This window comes from Pteropus vampyrus, unplaced genomic scaffold, assembly GCF_000151845.1.
Source record: "Pteropus vampyrus isolate Shadow unplaced genomic scaffold, Pvam_2.0 Scaffold17, whole genome shotgun sequence".
NCBI classification, from domain to species: domain Eukaryota; kingdom Metazoa; phylum Chordata; class Mammalia; order Chiroptera; family Pteropodidae; genus Pteropus; species Pteropus vampyrus.
This window is the reverse complement of record NW_011888798.1, coordinates 2,016,506-2,043,784: the sequence shown is the minus strand read 5'-3', so window position 1 is coordinate 2,043,784 and position 27,279 is coordinate 2,016,506. Positions and strand designations below refer to the sequence as shown.

Below are 27,279 nucleotides of genomic sequence, written 5' to 3'. Positions count from 1 at the left end.
TAGCTTACACGGCTGACTTTAAAAGATCACAAATACCACTGTTTGGGCCTGGAGGTTACAGCTATCAGAGAGTAAAACTTAACTACTTCCCAAATCTACTTCCTAAATAAGACTGCTTCAAAGAACAGTGTGATGTTTATCCTCAAATGATTCAGACCTCAAAGGGAGTGTGGAGGCCATGGGCAGAGAAGTGTGTGCTCGCATGCTATCCACATACATATATTTGTAATATAATAATTTCATTCTGAAAAACTGTATAATCAAAATGAAATTAATAGATATAGAAATGATTCATTTCAAAATCAAATCACTGTAGAAATTTATTATATCAAATGGCAATGTTAAATAAAAGTGCACCATAAATTCAACTGGATTACATGACCTCCAGTAATACACTACAATTGGTGCAGCTAAAACACAATTAAATGAGATGTGAAAACAACTATAAACAGTCAGATTTTAACACAGCAATGGTCTTATCACTACCTTTAAAAATTTTATATCGATACATTCATTGAAATTTCCCATACTATTAGCAAAACAACAATATTCACTTAGTAATATCAGAATATAAAACATTAAATTATATAAGGAAAAATATAGTTTAGATTAGAAAAATACAAAATTCTCATTATGTCCCAAAACAGCATTTTATCTTTACAATCCCAAGCAATGTGACTTGAGTGCTCACTACCATTCCATCTGACAATCTGAATTCTCAGAGATGATGTCTGGTTTTCATATGCCAAAAGGGTTATTCTCTAAATTCCCCAAACTACTACTAAGAACAGCAACCTACATTTCTATCTCAAGCTGCTATCTCCCTTATGACTTTTCCACCTTACAAGCAGCAGATGGGTATGGCTGCAGAAGCCAAGGTGGGCAAAGTAGCTTGCAATGTGCCCTTTCTCTAACAACCTGTCTGCTCTAACTACATAAATTATCAGCCTAGCACTCCCTACTCCTGCTTAAACCAATGCAGTCCTACCCAGAATGGCAAGAACATCAAATATGTAAACCACAGTAGGATAATCTTCCACTATTTAACAATCAAGAGACACATTGCAGTACATACAAATAGAGTATAAAGAGGCAGAAATGTTCAGGGGGATTTCATTCTACTTGTTCCTCCTAAAAATGTAATGAGTATTTCTCAGCCATCTTTTCAGTGTGTCCCATAAGACTTCCTAATAGGTGCCCCAAGCTCCCACTTCATAACAAATCAGAATTCATAACTGAGGTCTGTGTCCCCCAAATCTTCTCATCTTTCAACATTAAGCAAAGGTTACCAACTGTATAAAGCCACCTTCAGTTTCTCACAGTAAAAATCAACTTCTTTTACCATACTCCCACTGCACTTGCCTATCTTATCTCTACCTCAACAGTCTTTAAAGCCTGTAAGGGTATAGACCTTAGTCATATCCATCTTTGAAACCTTAGCTCCTAGTATAGAGCAGACACAATAAACTAAGCTAAAACAGCATACTAACTGAAAGAGACATTGGAGGTTACAGAACAACAACAAAAAAAGACAATGTGCCCAAGTCAACTTTCTTAGGCCAAAATAACTGTCATCCACACCCACATTTGTGCCTGTAATAAAATCACAAATGAGAAAAGGCATGTAGATTGTAAATGAGGACACTTTTCTACCGACTAGGTGTTATCACAGTGTAATGTACTCTCTGCTCTGCTGTCTCTACTATAGTCATACTGACCAATTCCACAGCTGCAGAAAATTTCATAGATGCCAACAGAGAAGCAACATCCTTATAAGAGGTATACATTAAAAACAGGCTGAAGAGGCAACCTGAGCTCTAATTACCTGTAATGCTCACTGATGGGAATATTCTGAGAGAAGTATAAAGCTGATGTCCGTGCTCTCCAATGCCACTTCTTTGCAGGAAGGGTATAAAGGACACAGTTTTCCAAATCCTCTTGGAGCAAATCCACCAGCTGTTTATGGGACCCTCCATAGAATGCCTCGATGATAAGAATACTCATTGGCCCTTTCAAACCGTCACGGATTCTAGATAATAAGCAAAAAAATGTATATTTCTTTCAAATACACGTATATGTAAAGATTTTTTAAATAAAAATAAGTTAAAATATTACACCCAAAAAAGCAAATGCAAATGATTTACAGATATATTATGTTTTTAAAATAGCCTTGTCCCACTTTTTAAAAAATTATACAACACTTAAGGTTTATATTTTTGTAATCGATATTTTTACATCATTCATATTAGTAAGAGGAAATAAAGGATACTTTATTTTCTTGATTTCTGTTTTCTTCATGCCCTAATATTACTTCCATAATGACTCAATGTTTTTCTCCTACCCTACAAAGTTTAAGGTCTCTCCTGCTGTGGTCATTCACTTCCTGTTTGGAATGGCTTTGACCCTGATGCAGTAACCTCAGAACTGGCTTGGCCTAGAACTCTATCTAGTCTTGGATAGTCACTGAACTCATCTGCTAAGACTTCCACTCCAAGAGCCTTTCATTTGTGAGGCCCTTTCCAGTTCGGAAATTCTCTGATTCTACAACTCCATCTTTTAATCTATCTTTAATTTCACAGTCCCCAATGAATCCATATTTAAAAGAAAGCACATTCATATTCAAATCTCAGTTCTCTAGTGTTATAAATCTTAGGATTCAATTTCTTGAGACATTGGACATACCTTGCCCACTTCCCCACAATTATATATATCCCGCCCCGAAAGGAAGATGAAAAAAGTAGGGTAAAGCTATATGCCTGTGAACCAGCAAGGTTTCTATGACCTTTCTTTAAACAACAAACAAACCCATTACCCATTAACAAGAATAAAGTAATGTTATTTTTAAAAACATGGTAAAATTTTCATCACAGAGAATTGACTATCAAGCCATTTTTTTTTAATAATATGATTTTGCTAATGTGCTCAGTGAAATAAAAAAATATGTGAGTATAAACTCTTTTATATACATTTCAAATTATATACTATTTCCTGTTAGAAGGAAGAAACATAAATACTACATTGTTTTAAAAAAATTCCAGATGTTTAAATTTTCCTTTGACTTATGTAAATGGCACTCATTAAACAGCATATTGCTTTTTTAATAATGTTGTTCTATAAAATTATAATTGTCAACAATTCAATGATGCTCTTCACTAATAAAACTGCTTTACCTTGTTTAGTCAACAGAATGCCTATTTAAATTGCATTTCAAAGCAAAAAAATCTCAAATTGTCCTGTTTTCTGTTTTGAAGAAATGACTGAAGTGAAAAAAAATCATTTCTTTACGTCTGAATCTCCAATGAGCATTTTTGGGGAGTATACAAACACATATTTCACTTATCTGCAAAATAAGAAGCCATATTCCTCAGGTAGAAAAGGCATGAACTTTGGGGTCAGTGCGATACAACTTTGAAGCTCAGCTCTGTTTTCTCTAGCTGTATGACCTTGGTTTGAACAAGTTACCTAACTTTGTAGGACTGAGTCTCGCCCTATCTAAAATGAGAACAAATAGTACTAACTTTAGAGGTGTGTTGTGAAGATAAAATTAAAACATAGTAACTTACGATCAGTAATAAGGTATTTTACCCCTCTCATTATTAGTATCAATCCCCTTACTTAAGAAGAAAGGATATCTTCAAATCCTCCAGCATTTTAAAGTCAGTAATTTTCAATGATGATCTCCTATCACCAATGACAGGTGGGAAAGGTGGATATACACATGTATCTGAAATGCAGTGGGCGTTACCCATTCTTCATCAGCAGCTTGCATTTCAAATATGATTTTAAGAGCCTCGCAGGTTTTGTAGGTAAGAAGTAAGCTCAGAGGCTGAGCTATGTAGAGGCCCAGTTTTTTCAGGCCAGTTGAAAACTTCAACTCTAATAATGCAGTGTTCAATAAGTTGACAAACACCCATCAAGTTTAACAAAAGAGTGCCACTAATCCTTCAAATGCTGGAAAATTCTAGAAATAACTAGAGAGACTAATAAAAGGCAATTCTGAAAATTATATCAAAGGTTGCAAGAAAGACAGAATAAAAGAAGTTTAACATTAATTTGCTTACTAGATCACATCACAGATATCCACTATCTTGCTTTATTTCCTCTAACCTAATCACGCAAGGTGTATATGCCTTGTATATCCTTAAAAGGTCTCTAACCGGCTCTCACGAAAATGTCCTAAGATATTTCCCCAAGTGATGAAATGTGATATAAATGTGATATACTCCAAAGACTATTTCACTCATACAACCTCAAAGAAAGTAACATCAATATTAGGAGAGAAAAAAGTTTTCTGATTCTTCATTACTCTGCCCTTTTCCATGATTAATCTAGAGCACGTATCATACCATATATTTACAGATGTTTCTTACGGGTCTGAATCATAAGTTATCTGCAAACCATCAACACCGTGGAGGCAGTATGTGTAGGTGCTGCTGTAGATTCAAGACACTCAGTAAGCAGAACTGAATACCACGCATGTGGGAGGTTGAAAAATAGAAAAGGGGAAAAAAAGATTATAGCTATAGTAGATTTCCACCCCTTTAATAGCTTAGTAAGAAGAGTGAAATGTACAGGTTTGAACTAGCGTTTACTTGAGCTTTTTTCTAGTGGCCAATGGGTGTGCCTGCTTTTTGGGTATTTTTCTAGGGAGAGTAACTATGTCCTACCATCTCTGAAAACTATACTTAGTGGCTTTGATTCATGGAAATTTGTTCTGCTCGTTTTGTGGAGACAGACATATCCTGGCAATTCCCTCACTTAACTTCTATTGCAACTTTAGTGGCCAGAAAAATGTGTTCTTCCCTATGGTCTTAAAGCGCAACCTAGAAGAAAGATGATTTCCATTAGGTGCAAGCAAAAGAGGGGAAGCTGATTTTTAAATATAAGATTCAAACCAAATGTCATTACAGCACATTAAAGAAGGGTCCAAATATGTAAGCTGTGCTTAGTTTTGTTTTAGAAAACACTGCTTAAAACAAATAAGCACAAGGTTAATAAAACTTTGTTAAAAAGGATTTTTGCTGTTATGCTAGAATTCGCTAAAAGATAAAAGAAGTACATTATTTGGCCACTTTAGCAATACTCCTGGAAAACTGCAACAGGTCACCCTAACACCACAGATGCTCACAAGCAAGGCAGGCGAATATAGACATTTGCACCACTAGCGATGGTTACATGGCAGTGAGTGCTTGGGAGCAGCAGTAACAGAGCCTTAACGCTGAAAGTATTTACTCCAAAGCAAGTTGTTATGGCAGGAGGCTGTGGCCAAGTGTTTGCTAAAAGATGGCACACAGGTGCCAGGTGACTGGATCTATTAAAGCATTAGCACAAGTACCATCACAGACATTAAACCTTAAAACATGGAAACTGTGTTAAGTATACTAGAATTAGGGGTGTGGCATTTTTAAAAGGAAGAAACAGAAGAAAAAAAAATTCTGACACTGGAGAACAAATACCAGTCAGAAAGCCCAAGTACTTTCCTGAATGACACTACAATGTTGATATTTTATGACATTAAGAAAAGAGTAAATGGCCAATCCATTCTTGCTCCCTAAAAGAGCATATAAAATGTTTCAGATAAATTTTTATCAACTTTTAAGTTTTCTTACGTTAATAAGTAAGCTTCAGTTAAAAAAAAAACACACATTTCTTCAGCATATTTTATTCCCCAGTGATACCAGATGAATAAGAACCTACTATACCATTAAAGTTTTATGTAAGTTTAATTAATTATCAATACTAGGATTTAATGGTATATGCTTAAATGCTAGACACTAAACTGGAAATAGAAAATGAGTCAAAGTGATAGCTATGACATAGAAATTTTAAACAACTTCAAATTCTATGTAAGACCCCAGAGGTCAAAATGATCTAAGAATTATCTACCTTTCTGAAAAAAGTATTTATAATTAAAACTAAAAGGAGTGGAAAGTGAAAAATCACAATAGCATTTCACATAAACATTTTGACCAAAATGAAAAAGTGCCATCAGAGTCCTCTCAATTAAAGACTAATAATGCATTGATAAGATCACTGAGAACAAAAATAGCCTGAAACCAATGCTATGAATATTTTTAATTTTTTATTAAAACTTTTTGTCATTGTACCTGCATTTATTTTCAGCTTGACCCAATTTCTTTATTCCCTGAGCCATGATCATTTTCAAGGTGAACTACATCTTTGTCTACCTCCTCCAGCATTTACAACTGATAATTATTTTTTAACAGTATAGATCAAGGAAATTTGCAATATGCCACTGTTTTATTGAAAAAAAAAAATGTGCTAAGTATAAATACATCATGTGGACTTTTTTAAAATTAACCCCAAGTCACATTAGAAACCCACCATTTACCCTCACATATGATGTCAATTCAGTTACCTATAATATTTAAATAATTTTCCAACCAAATACCAAGTAATAACTTTAAATCAGAGAAACTTTGTATTAATATATTCCACAGACACCTTACTGCTATTAGTTGTAGGAAGGTATGGTTTCAGCGATGATGGTTTTAACGGTTTTAATCCCACACATATGAGAAATTGATTCCACAGGCTACTCCACACATGGCTTGATAGCTTATACTTCAATCAATTGCTGAAAGTATATTTTTCTATTTGCCCATATACAATATTTGGAAAGTTAAGCCTGGCAGAGCAAAAACAGAGTGCTTAAATACTAAACGCTTTAAGTTGAAGAAAGTAAAATTTGAGTAGGATTTCCCAATAGGTCATCATAAGTTTACCTGGTTATTTTCTTACTGACCCCTTCCCTTCTGCACTTCCACCCACCAACTCTAACACACCCGGGTTCTATTTAAAAAACAACTAATAACCCAGCAGAATAAAACAGGGTAGAACTGAGAAAAGTAAGTATTACCTTCCAGCCCACTCGCTTATTTTAATGATTCATCAGGGAAACCCCATTTGTTAAAATATACCTGAAATCTCATTAAATAGTATAAATAAGCATGAAAAGATTTCTGCTTTGAAATATGTCACCACTGATTCCCCTAACAGAACCTATGTAAGGTGAATATGTCATAAAAACACATTTTGCTTAAAAAAGTTTCCTCAAAGTATTATACTACATTCAATTATCATATGAGAAAAAAAGAGACAAAGATAAACAGGTCCTATTTTAAAAGTTATTTTAAAAAAGCTTTTCATGAAAATTAGGCATTACAAATTCATCCTAACCCCTAAAACCTCAATGCAATCTCTGAAAACTGAAATATAATCTGGCATAAAATGCAGAGTAATAACCTTGCAATCCTGAAACTACAGACATTGACAATTTTCCACATAGTTAAAGAAAGTTTGGCTAATAATAAAGAATGAATCAGATTCCTGAGCTCTAGTTTGAACTGAAGAAAATGCATCACAGAAACAGATCCTTGATTATAGGATACACAAACTAACATTTATGATAACTTGTGTACTTAAATAGCAACATTTTATAAAAAATCTTGGGTTCATTCTAAAAAAGATGTAGTGCTCTAATATTTTGCTCCCCACAATGCTATGGATGTTCTTATTTTTTCGACTCTGACTTTTGTTTCTTGTTTAGGTAACTAAGAACTGAGGATTTATGCACCAAAACCAAGATTTGGTAAGAAGACTTTTACACTATACAGTTTGTGAGGCAATTTAAAGCTATTTAAAACGTACTTCTCCAATTATATGATTTGCAATGATCGTTTAATACATGATCTTTTCAAAATTACAGTCTTACATGCATATATGGCTATTTAATTTTCCCTAACAAGTATTTTCATTCTATCTAGATTTGGAATTTAACTTAAAAATATCTTAAATAGCTTAAAAATATCAGTCACGTATTCCAAGACTTGAATTAATACAGAGTGTTGGTTATAACTGACAGGAACAAATGCAAATTCAACAAATACTTACATGTACCTGCACTATGACACCATTCACTTCTTTTCAAATATGCATAATTTCCACAAATAGGTGTGTAAACATTACAAATTCATTATCTTACATATTTGTAAAGTTACATTTCATATTACATAGCAAAATTATAGCTATGAAAAATTTTTGTGAGTTTACTGGTTTAATTTCTGTGACAAATAAAATACTAACCCTCTTTCAATTTTTCATTGCTATTACTTTCATAAATAATTTCAAACTATAAAAGCAGCAATTAATTAGTTCTACTGAATACTAAAAATATTTTCACTTTGCTGACATTTTAAAATGTGGCAGTATATGTATGAATCAATAGAAAGTTTTACAGCAGAAAATCATCTCATCGCTCATTTGAACTACTGCATTACCCTTTTAATTACCTTTCCACGCTACCATACAATCTGGTTCCCATCACACCATTTTCCTTAAGCCAGTCATAAATAATCTTCCAAAATGCAAATTTGATCATGAAGTGACAAGCTCAAACGTCTTCAACGTCTCTCCATTGCTTAGAGATAAAAGCCAAGGTGCTACACATGGGAGATAAGACCTTACTTTTCTGACCCCTTCTTTCTCTTCACCATGGTCTCATTTCCCCTCTCCCATTTCAAGTCCTCTTCCCTCACTTCCCCAAACTCTGCATAGTAGCAATAACAAGCACTCACACTCACAGCTATTTTACACTTCTAAGACTTCACACATTTATCTTTTTTCCATTTGCCTTCTCTTTGTGTTCAGCTAATGAACTTTTCTTAAAATTTCTGCTCATGAATCATCAATTCTGTGAAGCCTTTCCCTGAACTTCTCTTAAAGGTGACTTTCTTTCTACTTTGTACAATATCATGATACTTGTTTCACTTCATCTCCATGTCTTGCTTCCAGATGGTACTATGACAATCTGGAGAACAGGAACTATGATGTTATTTTCGTGAGGGCTATTCCATAATTTGGCACATAGTGAATGTCACTACGTTTTTGTAGAGCTGACCTGAAAATCAGAAAATGGGAGGTTGATTCTGCCTTTAAAGTAACACTGTTTTCTCTTTCTTTCTTTCTCTCGCTCTCGCTCTCGCTCTCGCTCTCGCGCGCGCGCGCTCTCTCTCTCTCTCTCTCTCTCTCTCTCTCTCTCTCTCTCTCTCTCTCTCTCTCTCGTAACAGTGCTTTCACTTAGCACAGGTCCTGAGAAAACAAGTGTCAATCAAGCAGCACTATACTTGCTTCTAATGATTTCCCATTGTTCTTGAAGTCTAAACTAAATCAAGCAGCCATGATATCTGAACACGTTTTATTATATTCTCTTTCAAATAATATTTTTCCTTATTGTACAGAGAAATCAGAATTTATTGGAAATAATAATCTTTTATGTTAATGTGTGTTTATCTTAAACTACTAACACAACGGAAGTAATAATGATTAAAGAAATAAGAGAAACGCCATAAGCGACTCAGTTTAGGACAAAGCAAGTTTGATGGCCTAAGAGAATATCTGTAAGACCCGTGAATTTTGTAAATCACCTGCAGTTTTTTATCGTTTGATCTATCGTCATCCTAGTTTAACACTAGAAGTGAAAATAGGATGAGAAGCCAATTCCCTCACCATCAATCTGGAGATCCCATTCCACATTTAGTAATTAGACTTTTATTTAACGAGGAAGAAAAAGACATCTTTAAATACTTTCTGCCAACAATTATTCATTTTATAAAAGTTTGACAAGATGAATAATGTATTTGCTTTCTCAAGATGGCATTTCTCCAAGCCTTCCACCTTCCTGAAAGGGGCTGCAAATCAGCTCAGCGGAAGAAAATCGGACTATCTGACTCATTTGGAGATGGATACCTAAGTAAAGAAGCCCAAGTGTATCACAGAATCACAGGCGAGGGAATGCTGGCACCATCGTTCAACTACTTTTCTTTCATAGAAGAAGGAATGGAAATACCGGCATCAGAGAGTAAGTGACAGAGCAAGAGTCTCCTGACCCCCCATATTCATATATCTTCCTGTTATACTTCACTGCAGGCATGTGATACGACATAAGTAAAAGGTGTCTCCACTTTCTAGTCTGAAGTTTTGGGATTAAATATCAATGTTTAATAATTATTAATATGTAAGTGATATATATTACAGCATATATTTATAAGTATGTGGAATATAAATGTCACTATAAGGTGATAAATATATCTATTACATATTATATTTAATAATAACTCCCAATAATTTTAAATCTAGGACATCTGTGGTATAAGTCACACAAAACTGAATACCATATAGCTGGGGGGTAAAATTCAAGCCTTTGTTCTAATCTCCTGTGATTCCTTCCAGGGTCTTGTATAATCATCCCTTCCCTGCTCTCATAACCCTCATCTTTCACTTCCTGGCTCTAGACTAACCCCTTTTTGATAAGATAACAGGCCTAAAGACTAAGATAGAAGAGAGACAATATCCCAGATTCATATGACAAGAAAAGTTTGGTATAGGAGGAGAGGAGGTCAGCTATATAGCTATGGTAATTTTATATCATAAGTCACCATCAAACAGAGTCCACTTGATATAATAATCTGTAGTACCGTTTGTACTTATCACTAGTAGGCTATATTTATATGAGTGATCATATAATATCCATATCTTCCACTGTATATTAAGTTCCATGTGGACAATGATCGAGTCTGCTTGCTTACCACTATATCCCGCACATCACATTTTCAGTTAATTTTGAAACAGAAATAGCAGGGTTACTCTAACACACAAACATTCTCAACATCCTATTTGAAGTGCAGCAACCCAAGCAAATATGGGTGGCATTCCCTAGATGAGTTGAAATAAATGTCACCAAGAATAAAGTTCTGGATTTATTCACTTCTAGTGAAAAATGAAAGGGACATAATTTCACAGTGTTCAACAAATGTAATGTGGGTTGAGTCAATAAACCATAAAACCCTTTAGCAAGGGCATGGACAATTTCTTCCTAATTCATCCAAATCTATATTATTACCAACCACAAACAATCACCCTTACTACTATTGATTATTCACTCTCATGGATAGAACTAGATGCACACATTCTTTCACCATCTAAATGTAACAGGTGGCCTCTTATTGCATCTGAAACATACCTCATTCTAAGGAAAACAGTACTGCCCACAGTCCTGCTGAGGGGTTTAGAAGCCATGTTTTATGCTATGGCCAACTATCTTCTCTGAGCTGACTGGACTTTACAAGACTATTTAACACAAGGACAGTCAAGTCTATGACCTGGAAGAATTCAACTGGTTTAATCATTAGACTGGCACTTTTTATTAGACAGAAACATTATCTTGCTATTCTACATTAGATTATCTGGCAAAATTTAACTCAGATTTGGTTTGAGCAAGGTAATTATAAATATACACACCAAATAAGTTTAAAATAAAAGGACTAACATTCTTAACTATACTGGTACTACTGTCTCACTAACCTCTTTTAAGAACTTAATCCGTATTAACTAAATAAAAAATTGCTGAGAAGTCTCCTTCTCCAAGTGGGAGGCACATATCACATTTTCAGTTAATTCTGAAACAGAAATAGCAGGGTTACTCTAACACACAAACATTTTCAACGTCCTATTTGAAGTGCAGCTACCCAAGCAAACATGGGTGGCATTTCCTTGATGAGTTGAAATAAATGTCACCAAGAATAAAGTTCTGGATTTATTCACTTCCACTGAAAAATGAAAAGGATCTCACAACTCAATCTATTTATCAGTGAGGGGAAATCAACTTAAAAGAAATGCAAAATCCTAGCAGCTTAGGAAGCAAAAGAATATCAGTAAACACTTGGGAGAAGAGAAATTTCCATACAGGACCAAAGGGCTAGAAATAAATATCCTTAGTACCAATGTTAGACACCTTTAATATTTTTGATATTCATTTTATATAAGTAAAAGTCACCCTGCAGCAACAGTGTTTTCAAATGGTAGTAGGAAGTGTGAAGTGAAGCCAGTATTAGAATCTGTCCTTTAAGACCCAAATCAATAAAACCATGCTTCAAAGAAGTTACATCAATTAAAATATTTAGTGACACTTCTCTCATCTCCAAAGTTCCACATGAATGTAGAAATGTATTAGAAGTAGAATTACTTAAAACTATATTTTCTTCTATTTATTTATTGCAGCAAATCTTTTTCAAATTGCCATCTATTTTTCAGGAATCTTCTGATTTGTCAATGGCCTAAGACATTTACTGATGTTTTAAGAAGCCACTAGAAAAACTAGATAGAGTTTGGAGATTGTTAATGATAAATTTTAAAAAGCCTAGCCCAGTTTAGACTGAAGCTGAGTAAATCTGGGGCTAATAGATGTGGTAATGAGAGCGTATCACTATTTTTAAGCATCACAAGGGACATATTATTAGCGACCCACTATTATAAGAAAAAGAATCAGTCTGATAATAATAGACTGGGATTTTAAAATCCTGAAGATATTTAGGACTGAGAGTTGAGTAAAGAAAAGGTATATACAGACAACAATGTATAATTTCTAGAAAATCTATTATTCTCCATAGTTTCTGCAGAGGAAGCACAGGCTTACCCATATCATCTGACACATAAATTTCCACTGAATAAAAGATAAGAAGCAACAGCTCAAAGTTTCCTGACTGGAGCAAGCACTCCAACTTTTATCTATTTAGTGGCCTTGTCTGTCACTATTATCTCTTTATCCACCTGTTTTTCAAGGAGACATTCCAATGATATAAATATTTTGTCTAATGAAATAGAGACCCTACAGTAAAGAGTATTCTTTGTAAACTACCCAAGGCTGCACTCCGCATCCTCATCATCTCAAGGAAGTAATTTCACACTTTGCAAACAGTGTGTTCAAACAGAGTAAGGTTGCTTAGGAGTGCATTAATTCCCTCCTGCATCTCTATCCAGCATATATATGCACCATATCTGGGACCATAAGTCTCTCTACAGTATTAATTAGCATTCACAGTTAACAGCCTGAATCACTGTAGAGAGAGATTATAACTTAAACTCCTAAAACTAGGTACATACTATCCTGGATTTTATATAATAGTTATTCAATTGATCTTAGTAGAACTGAAGTAAAGGAAGACTTTGTTTCCTCTTATCATTCCACTCGCTCAAAGCTCTAACATCCCTTGCCTCCGTCTTGTGTTCAAACTTTAGTTATAAGAACTAAATTTAAAATATCAGATAAATTCCTTCACATTGTTCAGAATAAGTGCCTGCCAGGCACAATGAATTACCTCTTTCAGGAATACTTGTGTGTTACAAAAGAGCAACAGGTGATAAAATTTCAGCCATCTGCAAAGTAGATGAGAATAGTTTGTGAATTAAAAGGACCCTTGTCAAATCCTGAAAATATAGCCTGAAGGCTGCTATCTACCCTACTAATACATAAAGCTTGAAAACTGTGCCTATCTTTTGATTCAATAATACTACTTCTAAGAATTAACCCTGGAAATTGTCAAGAATATTTATTAAAGTCTTTGCCCAACATTGAAATCAATCAAATTATCCAACAACAAAAAAAACTCTTATGATTAAATAATTATGATAAAAAATCAGAATGAGTAAGAGTATCGGCATAGGAAATATTTCACTGTTGCATGAATGAATAAAACAAATACATAAAAATATATAATGAAGTGAATATGAAAATGAGAGAGGGCACATGCACACAGGTAGACATAATCACTCAGGGTAGAATTATGAGTGATTTTATTATTTTCTCTTTGTGCTTCCTTTTATTCTTCAACCTATCTTCCCTGAATATCTTTCAACTTGCAATTGAAAGAAACTATAAAATTTTCTTAACTTTAGGGAAGGAGGCCAAATTGTTTGAAATAAGCCAATTACTGAAGGTTTATGCCCCTCCAGGAGCTTGCAAGTAGGTTTCAAATTATTCCAACTACTATTGCTATAAAGGAATTTATTAAAAAGCTTATCAGCAAGGGTTAAACTGATGGAGCTATAGCTATTCAAAAACACTACAATTTGGTTTTGCAAATATTGCTTGTCTAAAAGCATGAAATAAAACTAATACTCAATTAATTAAAAATATCCTTAAATTATTAGATAATTGTAAACAGACACAATCTTCATTTATATATAAGGAATCTGGAACTGTACTTTGATCGAGTGTGTTAGAAACTAAAATACTATTCTGGAACTTGAATTTTGAATAGGAACATGAGGAAGTATGGTACAAACTCAAAGTTTTAAAGTTCAAGTAAAATGTCAAAATTAATTTATGCCTTAAATAATTAGGTATAGCTCTTAAAATAAGGGGAAATATTTAATTAAGGTGAATAAAATTGAAAAGAACTAGTTTTACACTTAATTTCCTAAGTTTCTGTATTAAGAAAGCAGAAAAATGTTATTGCATAATCATCCATATGCGTTACACATGTTTAAAAAGGGGAGATAGAATGAATATTCAACTACTTGCAACTTTAAGACTGTCTCCTCATAACCACTCAGATTTTTCCTATATTTATATACATACAATATGTGGATAGATAGATACTCAATAAATATTAACCCAGTGGCAGCTCAGACTTGGTAGAGAAATATTTTTAAATGAAACCTCCAGGTTCTAGTACTTTTTACAATTTAAACATCATGTTTCATTTTCAAGTAATAAAAACTAACTCTAAAATTCCTGGAATTGTTTTCATCATATTTTTAAAACTATCTACACTAAAAATCTTAACTTACAAACGTAGAAACAACATATCACTAAAAGTATACATTTAATTAAGAATTAACCTCCAGAAAACACAAAAATACTAATAAAAATATAAAATATGTAAATGCAAATTTAGAGACAAGCTTATCATTTCATCTATTTTTAAAGGGACATTAAGAATATATCTATCAATATTTTATTGATATGAAAAAAAAAATCGTAATCTTTAGAAAGTGCCGTGTGGCATTTTTTAATTTTATTACCACTTTGTTGACTCTGTCGCAGAGCAGATCACCTCCAACATTAGTACTCTGACCTTATGGAAAAGTGACAGATAAACTTTATGATGAGAAAAATGAGTTTTTATGGGTTTCCAAAAGGGAATTCTTATGACACTAAAAGCCATATAATAATATTGATTTGATAACCACCTTTTTTACTGCCAAATTACAGACTTAAGATTTCTGGAAAAATATCCAAGTGAATTTGCAGTAAAACACAATAAAAGAGAAGCTTGAGATTATGAAAAACAATCTACAATCTCTTTGCAAACTTTAAATGTACACGTAAAGTGATTTTTAAAATCAGCTCTTCTTTAAAGTTTTCCATTTCCCAAGATGTACCTTTTACATCTGGACTGATGACCTTCCTCCTGACCTTTATCAAAAGTCAGTTGTTAGCTCTCACCTTTCTGTTTCTAGTTTCCTCCTACTTTACAGGCAAATATACACTGTACAGAAACAAGCACTATTATTTTTGTAAAATCATCCTCAAAAATCAATTAGAATACTCAAAATATTCCATTCTCACAAATGAAAATAAGTTGCTTGCTGAAATGACAGTCTTCCATTTCATTGCCTTAAAAATTAAGCTGGCATGGATAATAAAAGTGTTTTCTTACTGGATATGCTCGGCATTCAAATATTTTTAAAACAAATACTAATCCATAATTAGATTTCAAAAGCCCAATCTATAGAAAATAGAATTTGTTTTTATTTTTCTGAGAGCAATATTAATGATTTAATATTATTAAAAAATTTATAATACCATAGCTCATATAAACCTATAAGTAAACCTGCAGATGAATGTTCACTATCCTTTTCAGTCTGATTCTTACCATTCATTCATTTAACAAATATTTCTTGTGCCTACTATGTGCCCATCATTGTCCCAGCTGCTTGCAGATAAATTAGACAACAAAACAAATGTTCTTTTGCTGTGATTCTAAAATCACAGGAATTTCTAATTGGTGTAAAAAGACAATCATCAAGTAAATGTACATCAGATGGTGGCAGGTGTTATAAAGAAAACTAAAATGGGGTAAGAGAAGACAAGGATTGCTGAGAACTGGGGTTGGAGAAGGGTAGTATATTAAATAGGGTTGTCAGAGGACATCTTGCTGATGATGAGATGACATCTACTCAAAAACCAGAGGAAGAGAAGTAAAGGGCTCTGCAGCTTTCCAGGTAGCAGGCACAGCAAGATCTTGAGATAGAATAGACTCAGCATGTGCAAAAAGTAGGAAGGTCTGTGAGACTGCAAAGCATTAAAAAAAAAAATTTTGCTTTATTCAATAAGCATTTATTGAATGATTACACACTAAAAATTATGCTGAGTGTTTTGTGATATTAAAATGACCCAAATACAGTTTCTGGCCTCAGGCCTCAATGAAATTACAATGCAGAGTGATAAGTGTTATAAAACATTTGAGAAGGGTCTCAAAGAGGGACCCATAGCATGTTCTACTTCAGGAAGATGAACCAAGAGCCCAAAAAGTACAGAGAGCCAAAATCCCAACTACAAAGAGGATTTGAAGAAATATGCAGACTCTAGGCTCGCTCGGCAGTCATTCAACTCTTTTCGCCTCTTACTTTCTTCTAGAATTCAGGCTAAAATCCTTGATCTCTCAAGTGTGGGCAAGGGAGGTCTGTTGCAGTCTTCCAAAACAATGTAGGTGGAAAGAAGGCTCAAAATGGGGACGTGCCCTCCCTCTTTTGAGAGCCAGGACACTGCTGCACAGCTCTGAACAAATCAACAACCCCCAGGGCTTTTAGCTGACCGACCCCCAGTCCCTCCTTCCAGGCCCTACAGCCTCCCAGCCTTCCTCATCATCTTCAACCTTAACTATGTCTTCTAGTCTTCCTCTGAAACTTGCATATATCTTAGTGACAGTCCTCTACTCAGAAACCTATGATTACTTCTACAGAAGAAAGAGAATGACTTAATAAGAAACAAGGCCACTGACAATTTGGTTTCAAGTTCTTTTTTTTTTGCCTCAATTCCCATCACTCTCACAGGCACATCATTACTCCACACAATGGACCCTTCAACAGTTTTTCAAATGGTCTATGCACATCCCCACCTCCAAGCACTGCTAGTGCTGTCTCTTCTTTCCAGAATTCTTTCACCTTTACCAATAGCTAAATTCCTACATATAGTTCAAGACTCCATTAAAATTTCTTCTCATCCATGAAGGCTTAAGTCAAATGCTCTCTCGCATTCAGCTGGTCAGAAGTCATGACTCCTTCCTCTGTAGTACCACCAGACTTAGTTTACACCCCAAGTAGGGCAGTGACCACAATCCCGCCTATTCTATAGTTACATAGTACGTATGCGCATATCCTCAACCATATTTCAATTCCATGGCAGCGAAGTCAGTGTACAATTCATGTTTAGTCCTATGCATAATATGCAAAGTAACTTGCACACAACAGTCATTCAATTAATGTATTCTGAATTTTCACCAATAGGTTACAATAAGTCCTCACCTGATGAGGGAGTGGGGGGAAAGAAGTATTCCTGGATTTAAAAGTAGAGCAGCATCAAAAAGTGAATTGTCCAGGCATTACTACTGAACTTTACCTATTCAAATAAGTTCTAAATTACTGCACATATCATTGAATGAGAAGATAAAGACAACAAAAAAACTATGAGTGCTTATTGGGCACCAAAATAAAATTAAAGAGGAATGAGGAAAGGCAAAGCATAAAGCAACCTATATTAGCAAGCATTACCAAGGGAGACTAAAACAATTCCTTTAATGAATATTTACCAAGTGCCTGGTATAAGCCAGATACTATATCGATTTGCTGTGAAAACAGTGAGAAAAGACTGAACTTTTATATGCAATATTTTTAAGTGCAAAGTATTGGCCTATATATTATTACTTCCTAAAGTATGACCAAAAGAGCAGCTTAAGGGCTAAAAGAGACTGACTATTGATACCCAATTCTGAATCGAAATCTAGAAAACTATCTTGCCTAAATTGTGATTATGTAGGAACTCTCCCCCACGACTGTTTCTGAATGTTAAAAGGGCTTCCTTTATTTTCAGTGACTATAAACTGCTCAGATAGAAAATTTGAGTTCCAGATACTTGAATACATTCCCTGCTCTGAGATAAGTTCTATCCATGCACAGGTTGTTTTAGTAATTAAGGTACCAACAACTCTGCCATCATGAATGAAAAGGAGGGAATTTATTAAAATGATGCTATATAGAGGATGTTGTATGGGAGATAGTGGAGAGTTGTTGCTTTGTCTTCTGAGGTCAAAATAACAGAAACAAAATGGAAATACAACAAAACGAATTTAGGTCAGACATTGGAGGAGTTGTGAGGCACTGATTCACACTACCAAGTTATACACTGAGCTATTTCTTCTGCAGATTTTGAAAGAAGAGGTAGCCTGCTTTCTTCTAAGACAGTTTAGGGCAAAGCATGTAAAGATGTAAAGATGAATTCTTAGGGTTTCTTTTGGATATGTTTTTCTATTGTACTAACCATTTACATGTGTATTAAAAAAATATGAAACTGTCACTCTAAGAATCAAAAGAAATAATATACCCCAAGTGCCATCTAGGATAAAATTTGATTTAGTGTGCCCTTAGCCATGAGGCTTTCAAGGATCTAATAACTCCTTCTTATAAATCAGCATCAATAATATAAATTATCGAATGACCTATTTGCCTTATGAATAAACTTAAACTGCTTATTTCTTCAAAAACTGAGATCTTAATATATGAGTACTACAATATCTTTGTTTAAACAATAGGCTACACATAGAGTTAAAAAGAAATTACATTTTTTTATTTACTCATGGAGAATGTGCTCCTACAAAAGCATTGGTACTAAGTCATTTTGAGGATATTCCTATAACCATAGTAATTAAATAGTTTCCACTAAAAGCAACTTTAACATCTTTAAATTTATGCCCTCTTAGGAATAACAAACAATTCTATAAAATTTAGTCCACAACCCCTCATGAATTAAAAATATTACTGTATCTTTATGTGTGCAAATGATTTATGCCATCAATATTAACAAATATATTTCTTAATATTCATCCATTCATTCAACGAGTGTTTATTGAGGATCTATATATATAGGTCTATGCTAAATGTAAAGACACCAAAATGACATAAGTACAGTTTCTGTCCTCAGACATAGCAATATAACATTACGACACCAAAACATATGCACTAAATTCAAAAGGGAACCAACAGCAAGTTACTATATAAACCAAGTGCCCAGAAAGTTCAAAGGTCTAAGCAACTAACTATATAAAGAAGAGAGGAAGTATGTCAGATATCTTTAGGATGGCTCACTCAACACTCATTCCAGTTCTTCTCCCTGCCGTCCCCATGAGTGGGCATCCCTTTCTAAGGAAAAAAACAATGGTCCCCATGAAGAGAAGGTTTCTGAGTTCCCTTCACTTTTCTTCCTGTTTCAAAGTAAACATATTTCTATAGGTATAAAAGTCATCTGTGAAATTAGGAGCGTAAGTTATATGCTAAGGATGGTGGAGAAGGAAGATGTTACCAGGATACCTGATGGCATCAGTTACCTGTAAACGAACTGCCTCCAGATTTCTTTTGACGGGAGACAAATAAAACCCTTACTCATTTAAGTCATAGTGAGATTTTCTATTACTTGAGCCAGAGGCATTTCTACCATTAAAAGAAAGCTATAAAAAAAGAGGAGATATTTGAGTTATAGTATCTAAGGTTCCTCCTTGATTAATTTAGGCTAAGATCTAGTAGTCCTTTCTAGCTAAAAGAAATAAAAACTATTTTTAATTTGCATGTCTACGATTATCCTATAATTTTTAGTAATCAAGATTAATTTAGTACACGTATTCCAATTTCTCTGTTTGTTGGAAATTGATTTGTTACATAGTGATCGCAAGATTTTTATTTATTTTTCCAAATGAAACCTTCAACCTCCCAAATGCATAAAATATATATTTTTTTTATAGTATGCCATAGATAATTCCTATCAGTAACATATACATACAAATAAATAACTGAAAGTTAGAAAGAAAGGGGTAAGGAAAAAGAATGGAGAGAAAAAAGGAAGGAGAAATTTAGCTTATTTGAAAGTACAAACTATGTTTTTCAATTTTGTGAGCATTTTATTAAAAAGCTTTAAAATAAAGGAAAGAACACAAGATAACAGTATTTTCGAAATAGGAAAGACTCTCCCACTTGAAATTAGTGATTCTGTTTATGAAAAATTTTCAAATTTAAAAAATACATATCCAACAAATATTTTGTGTCCAATTTACCACTAGCGTTATTATATTATCATAATACCTCACCTACCTCTAGTAATCTTAAAGTAATAACGTGTCTCTATGTAAGTTTCTGTTGGACATATTTTAAACGTGCACCATTCTTGGGATAGTTTCTATTTTATAGTGCTGAAAAGATTCATTAATTTCAATCACCATCAACTCCATACCCCCCATACACTTTTTCTGCCTTTTTTGTTCAAATATATTTCACTGTGGCCATTCAGAGGAAAATTACACATTCCAATAACATTTGAGTTCCTCTCAGTTACCCTTTCAGTGGTTCAGGGTAATGATAGAGTAAAGAAACGTGTTCTTTATAGGCTCTCCTTTTTTTTTCATTTTTCATTTGGTAGAATTTCAGCTTCAACTCTCTTGTGCCAAAAAGCAATGGGTAATGTCTAATGCTCTCAAACAGCAGCTTACTTTGGAAAGAAGGGTAGTGAGAGTCAGGAGAAATCACTCTCATTCTTAGCTTTTAAAGAGTCTTAGCATATGGAATAAGCAATCTCTTATCTTACTTTCCTAAAATAAAATTATGGAACCAAAATAGGTCAGGAAACGGAGAGGAAAAAGAAATAGAATTAGAAAATTTCAAGAATCTCTGAGTATGGGTAGGGGCTAAAAGGGTGAAATTATTGTAAGTCTTAGCCCTAAATTCTCACTGAAATCAGTCAAAAAAATTCTATATATTCATAAAATGTGGAGTTTATATATTTTTTAGCATTGTTCATAGGTAGAGGCTTCCTCTGTAAAGTAGATAAAAGCTACATTCTCTTCTTCATCAAACTGCAAGAATGGGATAAATAAGGATAATTAGTACAGTTGGATAACATAAATGCCTTCGTTTTAAAACCAGCATTCAAAGATAAGCTATGACAATCCATATGATCTCAAAAGAATATTCAGAGAATAACAAGTCTCTTTTGTTTATATCATCTCAATTTGAATTTCATCTGCGGTTATCTCCTTTACAACAAATATTTCTAGGGTTCTTACATGCTACAAAGTCCTTTTACTCGGGCCCATTTTATTTGGTTATCTTTTTAGGTGCACTAAAGATTGAGTATACAATAAACTGAACAGACAGCGTACAAAAGGCTTTTAGAACTATACCATATGGTCCAGGGAAGGGAACAATCTGGACGATCCTGATTTCAATCTGCAAGCTTGTCCACCTCTATAACACATTATACCACTGTAATAAAATATTAAGAGGAAAACGTAAAAGTGAAAATAGTCTATCTTTAGCATTACCAGGCAACCATACTTCTGAAATTTTACTGATAAACTTAATAAACATTTACTTTAATTTATATTCTGATATTTTGGTATGCAACACCAGGCATACAAACCTAGGCCACTATTCACTAGAAACAATATTTCGGCAGGGAGGTGTGTGGGTATTCAACTTATGCTTCAGAAATTTGGAAGGAAAAAAAACAAAACACTTTTACAAGGGGCATATTGGCAGGGGCTGATGTAACAGATGACACATTCTTGGAAATCAAATAAAAGCAATAGGGAAATACCCATTGTTGCCTGGTGAAGGCCTAATCACATGGACACAGCTGGAACCAATGTAGATCATTCATTAATAAAATTGTATTGTAGTAGCCACTTTTTGATGCAATTCAATTTCTGCTGTAGCCAAATCTCTGCATTTCTTTGTTTGGTGTTAGTAAGATTGTTTTAATGGGAAATATGAGAAGATTTAGGACAGGGGAGGGAAAAAAAACCTGCTCTCATGCTAAAAATGAGACTAGCTCAAAAAGCTAAATGTCACTTTACCTTGCAATCGACTTACACTATCAGCAGCTTAAAATATGCAGCGTAAATCTGAAAAGGGGGAACTCATATGGTACCATGGATAAAAAGTGAGCAGTGTGAGATGCCACAGAAAACATATGAAATACTTGTGAAAGTATTCTACAGAATGATAAGATGTCGGGCAGAGGAAATTAAAATGTATCAAAAATGGGGGAGGGGATCAAACAACTGAATTAACACTCTTTCATGCAATACTCTCTACTGAATTTTAACACTGAAGCATGTACCATATGCTTAAGGGAAGATTACTAATATCTTTGACCACATAAACTTAAGAAATCACTATTTGTTATTATATGTTACCAATATTTGACATCGAACAAGATATTCAAATCACCTGCCCAGCAGTTATGTTTAAAATCTGTATTGATATTCAAATGAAATAAAATGCTAGTTATAATTATAAACATTGTATTTAATAAAATACAATCCTAGTTAAAGTAATAAATTTAGTATTTATTCAACTTTGTTGACATCCCTTAGTTTACTTTTCCATGTCTCTACAAACATAATGATTAAGTTACTATATCATAATTCCTACAAACTGTATGACATCAAACTATAACAATATAATAGCTTTGATATGTGTTCTGAATTAAACAAAACTGTCAAATTTATTACATACAAAAATGAAAACTCAACAGCACTTACCAAAAGAACTGCTCAAACATTACAGATCTTAAATATATTTCTACTATGCCTCTGTGTATAGTTAGAATAAATGAATAAATAGGACAATTCATACTGCAATTCCGAAGTCAATGAAAGATATATTCTTACCATAGAAGAGATAAAGGGCTTAATTGCAAATAAAAATTACAACGCTGAATGTATTTAAAGTCAATGAACAGTATTTAACATACAATAAACATTATTTGATATATTTGAACATACAGAATGAAAGTGTTTTTTGGTCTGTATTCTCTTTAACCACCAATTCTAATATTATCAGACCTTGGCACAGATGATTCCAGACAGACAGTCATGCATTTAAATGGACCAAGAGAAAAAAACAGTTTCACTGGCATTCCTTCTCAAAAAATGTCATAATTCTGACGCTTAAAATGTTGACCTAAAGATTTAATTGATATAACTTAACAGGCATCCCACCACATTCATTTCAGCTGCTCTATAAAATAAGCCACTATAAATACAAGTTAAAAAAAAACATTGGGGTAATGAGGAATCACAGCATTTATTACATGTGCATTACATACAAGGCAATTTGAGTATTTGTTTGTTTTGTTAAAGTAATGAGCCAATATGTTGTTGAACCTGTCTTGAGAATGAGAGAAAATAACAGGTGAGTTTATTTAATGCATGCTTCTGATTTACCTGTTTTACTAATCCTTTTAATGCTTTTTAAAGCATTTTCTAAATTAAAAATAAATCTCTGAAATAAAGAATTGTCCGATTGCACAAGTTTATCTTAATGTACTATAAAGACATAGTATTTCCCAGTATACATGGCATTTAAAAATCTTTTACATTAATAATTTTAACACGAACCACTGTTTCCTTTCAGTCACATTTGTTGCAATCACAAAAATAAATGAGTTTTTCTTCCCAAAGTAATTTCTTATTGCCAAAAATCACTGACAACTTTTTAAATAAAAAGCAGTCAAAATAATATCAATCTCCTCTTAAGAAACATATCCTGCCTATTTACCTATTCTTGATTGCGAAACATTAATTTTTAAAACAGATCACTCAAAAGTAAATCATTTGTTTTTGCTTAATACAATAGAAAACATTTACATCTGGAGGAACATTCTACGAAATTTCATAGAATGCTTGCTCATAGTGAAAATCTAGTCTCCTGCTCAAATCATCACTTAAAAATCATAATGCTATATTTCCACACCTCTTATACTAGTAGGTCACTAATTATAATTTAGAGAGTATTGGGAAACTTAAAAACACTTCTGTGCTTTATCTTGCATTTCGATTTCAAAGAAAAAAATTTTAAGTGCACACCCTTATATTTAAATGGAAGTTCATCTGGTTATCCAGAAATACTTACCCAACATTCTAAAGAAGAGTACTCAATTTGTAAAAGATATGAACTGACCCTGAGTTTTAGACAAAAATTGAAAACAATGGCAGACCTTTTGGTCTCAACAAGAGATATCTTGGCATAAAAACCCATACAACACATACAGATCAATCAAGAGTTTCTGTTCAAATAATAAGCTGTGAAGCAAGACAAGATTTCAACCAATCAGAAATTCTATGTCAACATGTCCAAAGTTAGCAATATTCAGAAAAGTTTTCTGAAAACTGCGGCAAAAATGCAACTGTGAAGGAACTCTAAAAGAGCTGGAAAAGGCAAACTTAACACAAGCTTCTATAAGGAACAATGCCATTCACTAAATGCGGAAGTTGTGAAGAGAATGATGTTTCTATTTAAGAAAAAATATTTTTTTTTCATGATGGTGGTCTTTGTGAAGATAGAGGAAGATGGGGGAAAAGAAATGGTTTAAGTAGGAAAGACTAAGGCTGCATGCCACCCTTCAGTGATGCTGGGAGGGTAGACCCTCTGCCTTATGAAAACTACTGCCAGAACCAAGCTACACAAAACATCTTGGCTGCCAGCCTAGAACAGTGCCAGGCTGTTTTTATTTTTGTGCTAGACTCCCTCAATTGAGACAGTGTGGGATTGTCACTTTGATGCACATAGAGAACAAAGAATAATATAGCATGGAGTGGAGGGGGGACATTTTTGCCCCTTTAAAGTCAGGTTGGCGTTTGTTTTCTTTGACAGGTCTTGAAAAGACCCATGAAACAAAAGTTATGCTGAAGAATGGATCAATTGCCCAAAGAAATTGTGTGAGTACAATATTGCCAACCTTTTAAAAGCCATGTAAGAGATTAACATTCTAAAAAATCAGACTTAAAAGGAGTCCAAGTCATATACATACCTATTAAAGAGGCCAGAGACCAAGAAATACATGACTCACAATTACAAATCTTATTTAAAATATGATAGTATAAAGGAAGGCCAAAAAATCTGGTGGAAAAAAAAAAGAACTAATATAAGTATTATAATCTTTAGGTCACTATTCAGAGGCAACTGTGTCAACTGCTATTCTGACCTTGATTTCTCTAAAATTAAATAATCTGATTAAAAGATTATAACATTAGAAACAGACTCCTTTATGCCCTTACAGTGAAAGAGGTGATAAATGATCAAAAATGTTTAAAGGATTTAACCACAAATCATCTACAAAGTTGCCACAGACACAAACAGGAAAACCGTCTCTTCTATCCTATTCAATTCTGTACTAGAAACAAAGCTAACACAAATGCGAAAGCCAAGTGTGTGCTGCTGCAAGCTTCAACTAAACACACTACTTGAATTTGGTGACTAAAACTCCAATAAACTATCAGCTCCTAGAGGTATGACCTTTTTCTCTCTATGCACAAGATAAGTAGAGTTAAAAGCCCACTTCCTACAAACCAAATGAAAAGAAAGAATGAACTGTGACAAGCCCAGATCCCATGCTGGCATATTTTACATTAAGCTCAGCATCATCTAAGAGCAGTATGTTTCTCTAGGGGGTAAAGTTGTGAAACTAATACAGTGTTGATAAAAAGCACCAAAGATCTACTACTAGTCCCTTCCTCCTGCACATCTCCACTGAATCGCTGTTAAAAGAAGACCAACGGCTATCAGAGAAATAGCAAGAACTAAAGCACTTGCCTCAGATGTTCTGCATGGAGGAATGGAGCATTTACCACCTGAGCCTATCTAATTTCTGACAAAATGATCCCCTGCCCAGTTTTGTTCATGGCCACAGATTCTCATAGCAAGTCATGATTAGTGTTAGGAAAGGCAATGGGGGAGGGAGAACCTGGGGAAGAAACCAAGTGAGAACTGTGGCCAAACTTCAAACGATATACATGCTTCCCTTATTATGCAAATTAGTACCCCTGCACAATGCTTTGGGACCACAAAACCTGTGGGTAAAGGTTTAAGGTACAACGATTTACTCTAGGTGGCAAGGGTGAGTCTGCCATACGATCAAAGAATGCTTTATTTTGCTCCGCACTGTTCTCCTTTTACATTTCCTTTCTTTCCTCTAGGATATACTGCTGATGCTATTACCACGTGGGACACTGATAGTTGTAGGCAAGCATTCATGTGTTGCCAAAGTGGTCCAGAAAATGATGTCTAGCTGGCTTTAGTTCAACAAGTAATATGAGGTAAAAACAGGAAGCAAAAAGAATGAAAGGTGTAAAAGAAGCTAGCCAATAGCCTGTTTTTTCTGTTTATTAATGATGCGGATGAAATGGAGAGAAATCTAGAAAAAGCAGCCAAGCCGACTGAATTACAAAGAAAGATTAAAGGAATTAAATGTGTATAACTTGGCTGACAACCAAGGAACAATATGAGAGCTGTCCACAACTCTCCAAAGTATATACATAAAAAGAAGAGTGGGGAATTTTTATCTACAATAGAAGTGTGAATATATGAAATAATAATGAGATAAAATAAAAATAAAGAAATCTGACTTCCAAGCACCAGAGGAAGTCATCTGGTAAAATTTTAAAAAGGCTGCTTCCTTCTCTTGAGAAATACTTATCATCTTACTGACCCACACTGCAGTGAAGAGTAGATGATAGGAAATAATGCCACACTGCCAGAGGACGGAATCTATGGAGAAATAAAAATGAAGTAACATGTGCTTACCGGATGATCCAGTTACACTGATGTCTCTCTTTACATGTCTGATCTGGATAATGCAGAGGTACCTGCGAGATCACGAAGGGTATAGTTACCTTCAAAATAAACCCAGCTTGAATTCTGAATCCTGATCTGGACAACAGTTTACTTGAATGATCTAGCAGTCTGATTCTTGGATATCATGAGATGGAAGAAGAATCTCCAAAAACAGAAATGTTCTGAGTTTTAACTAATGAGAGCTTCTGTCAGTCTTTCCAAGAACTTCCGAAATCAATTATAACTCAAATAACAATAATAATAATTCAGATTAGAGGTCCTTAACGTTGGTACACGGATGGCCTTCAGGAGTCTATATACTCCTCAATGATACATGTAAAATTTGTGAATTTACAAAGTGACAGTAATGAAAACAGCATGGTATTGGCAGCAAAACAGACACATGGACCAGTGGAACAGAATTGAGAGTCCAGAAGTAAACCCATATTTTTATGGGCAAATAATTTTCGACAAAAAAGCCAAAAACATACAGTGGAGAAAGGAAAGCCTCTTCAATAAATGGTGCTGGGAAAACTG

General features: G+C 34.0%; 1 protein-coding gene across 7 annotated transcripts in view; it reads right to left on the bottom strand.

Annotated features, from left to right (window-relative positions):
- The window catches only part of GTDC1 (glycosyltransferase like domain containing 1), a 346,607-nt gene that overhangs the window by 243,848 nt on the left and 75,480 nt on the right, over positions 1 to 27,279 (bottom strand). For all 7 annotated transcript variants that reach the window (XM_023527475.1, XM_023527479.1, XM_023527477.1 and 4 more), the window contains exon 2: positions 1,826 to 2,029. In XM_023527475.1, the coding sequence (XP_023383243.1) occupies positions 1,826 to 2,029 (204 nt within the window). The remainder of the gene's footprint in view (positions 1 to 1,825; positions 2,030 to 27,279) is intronic.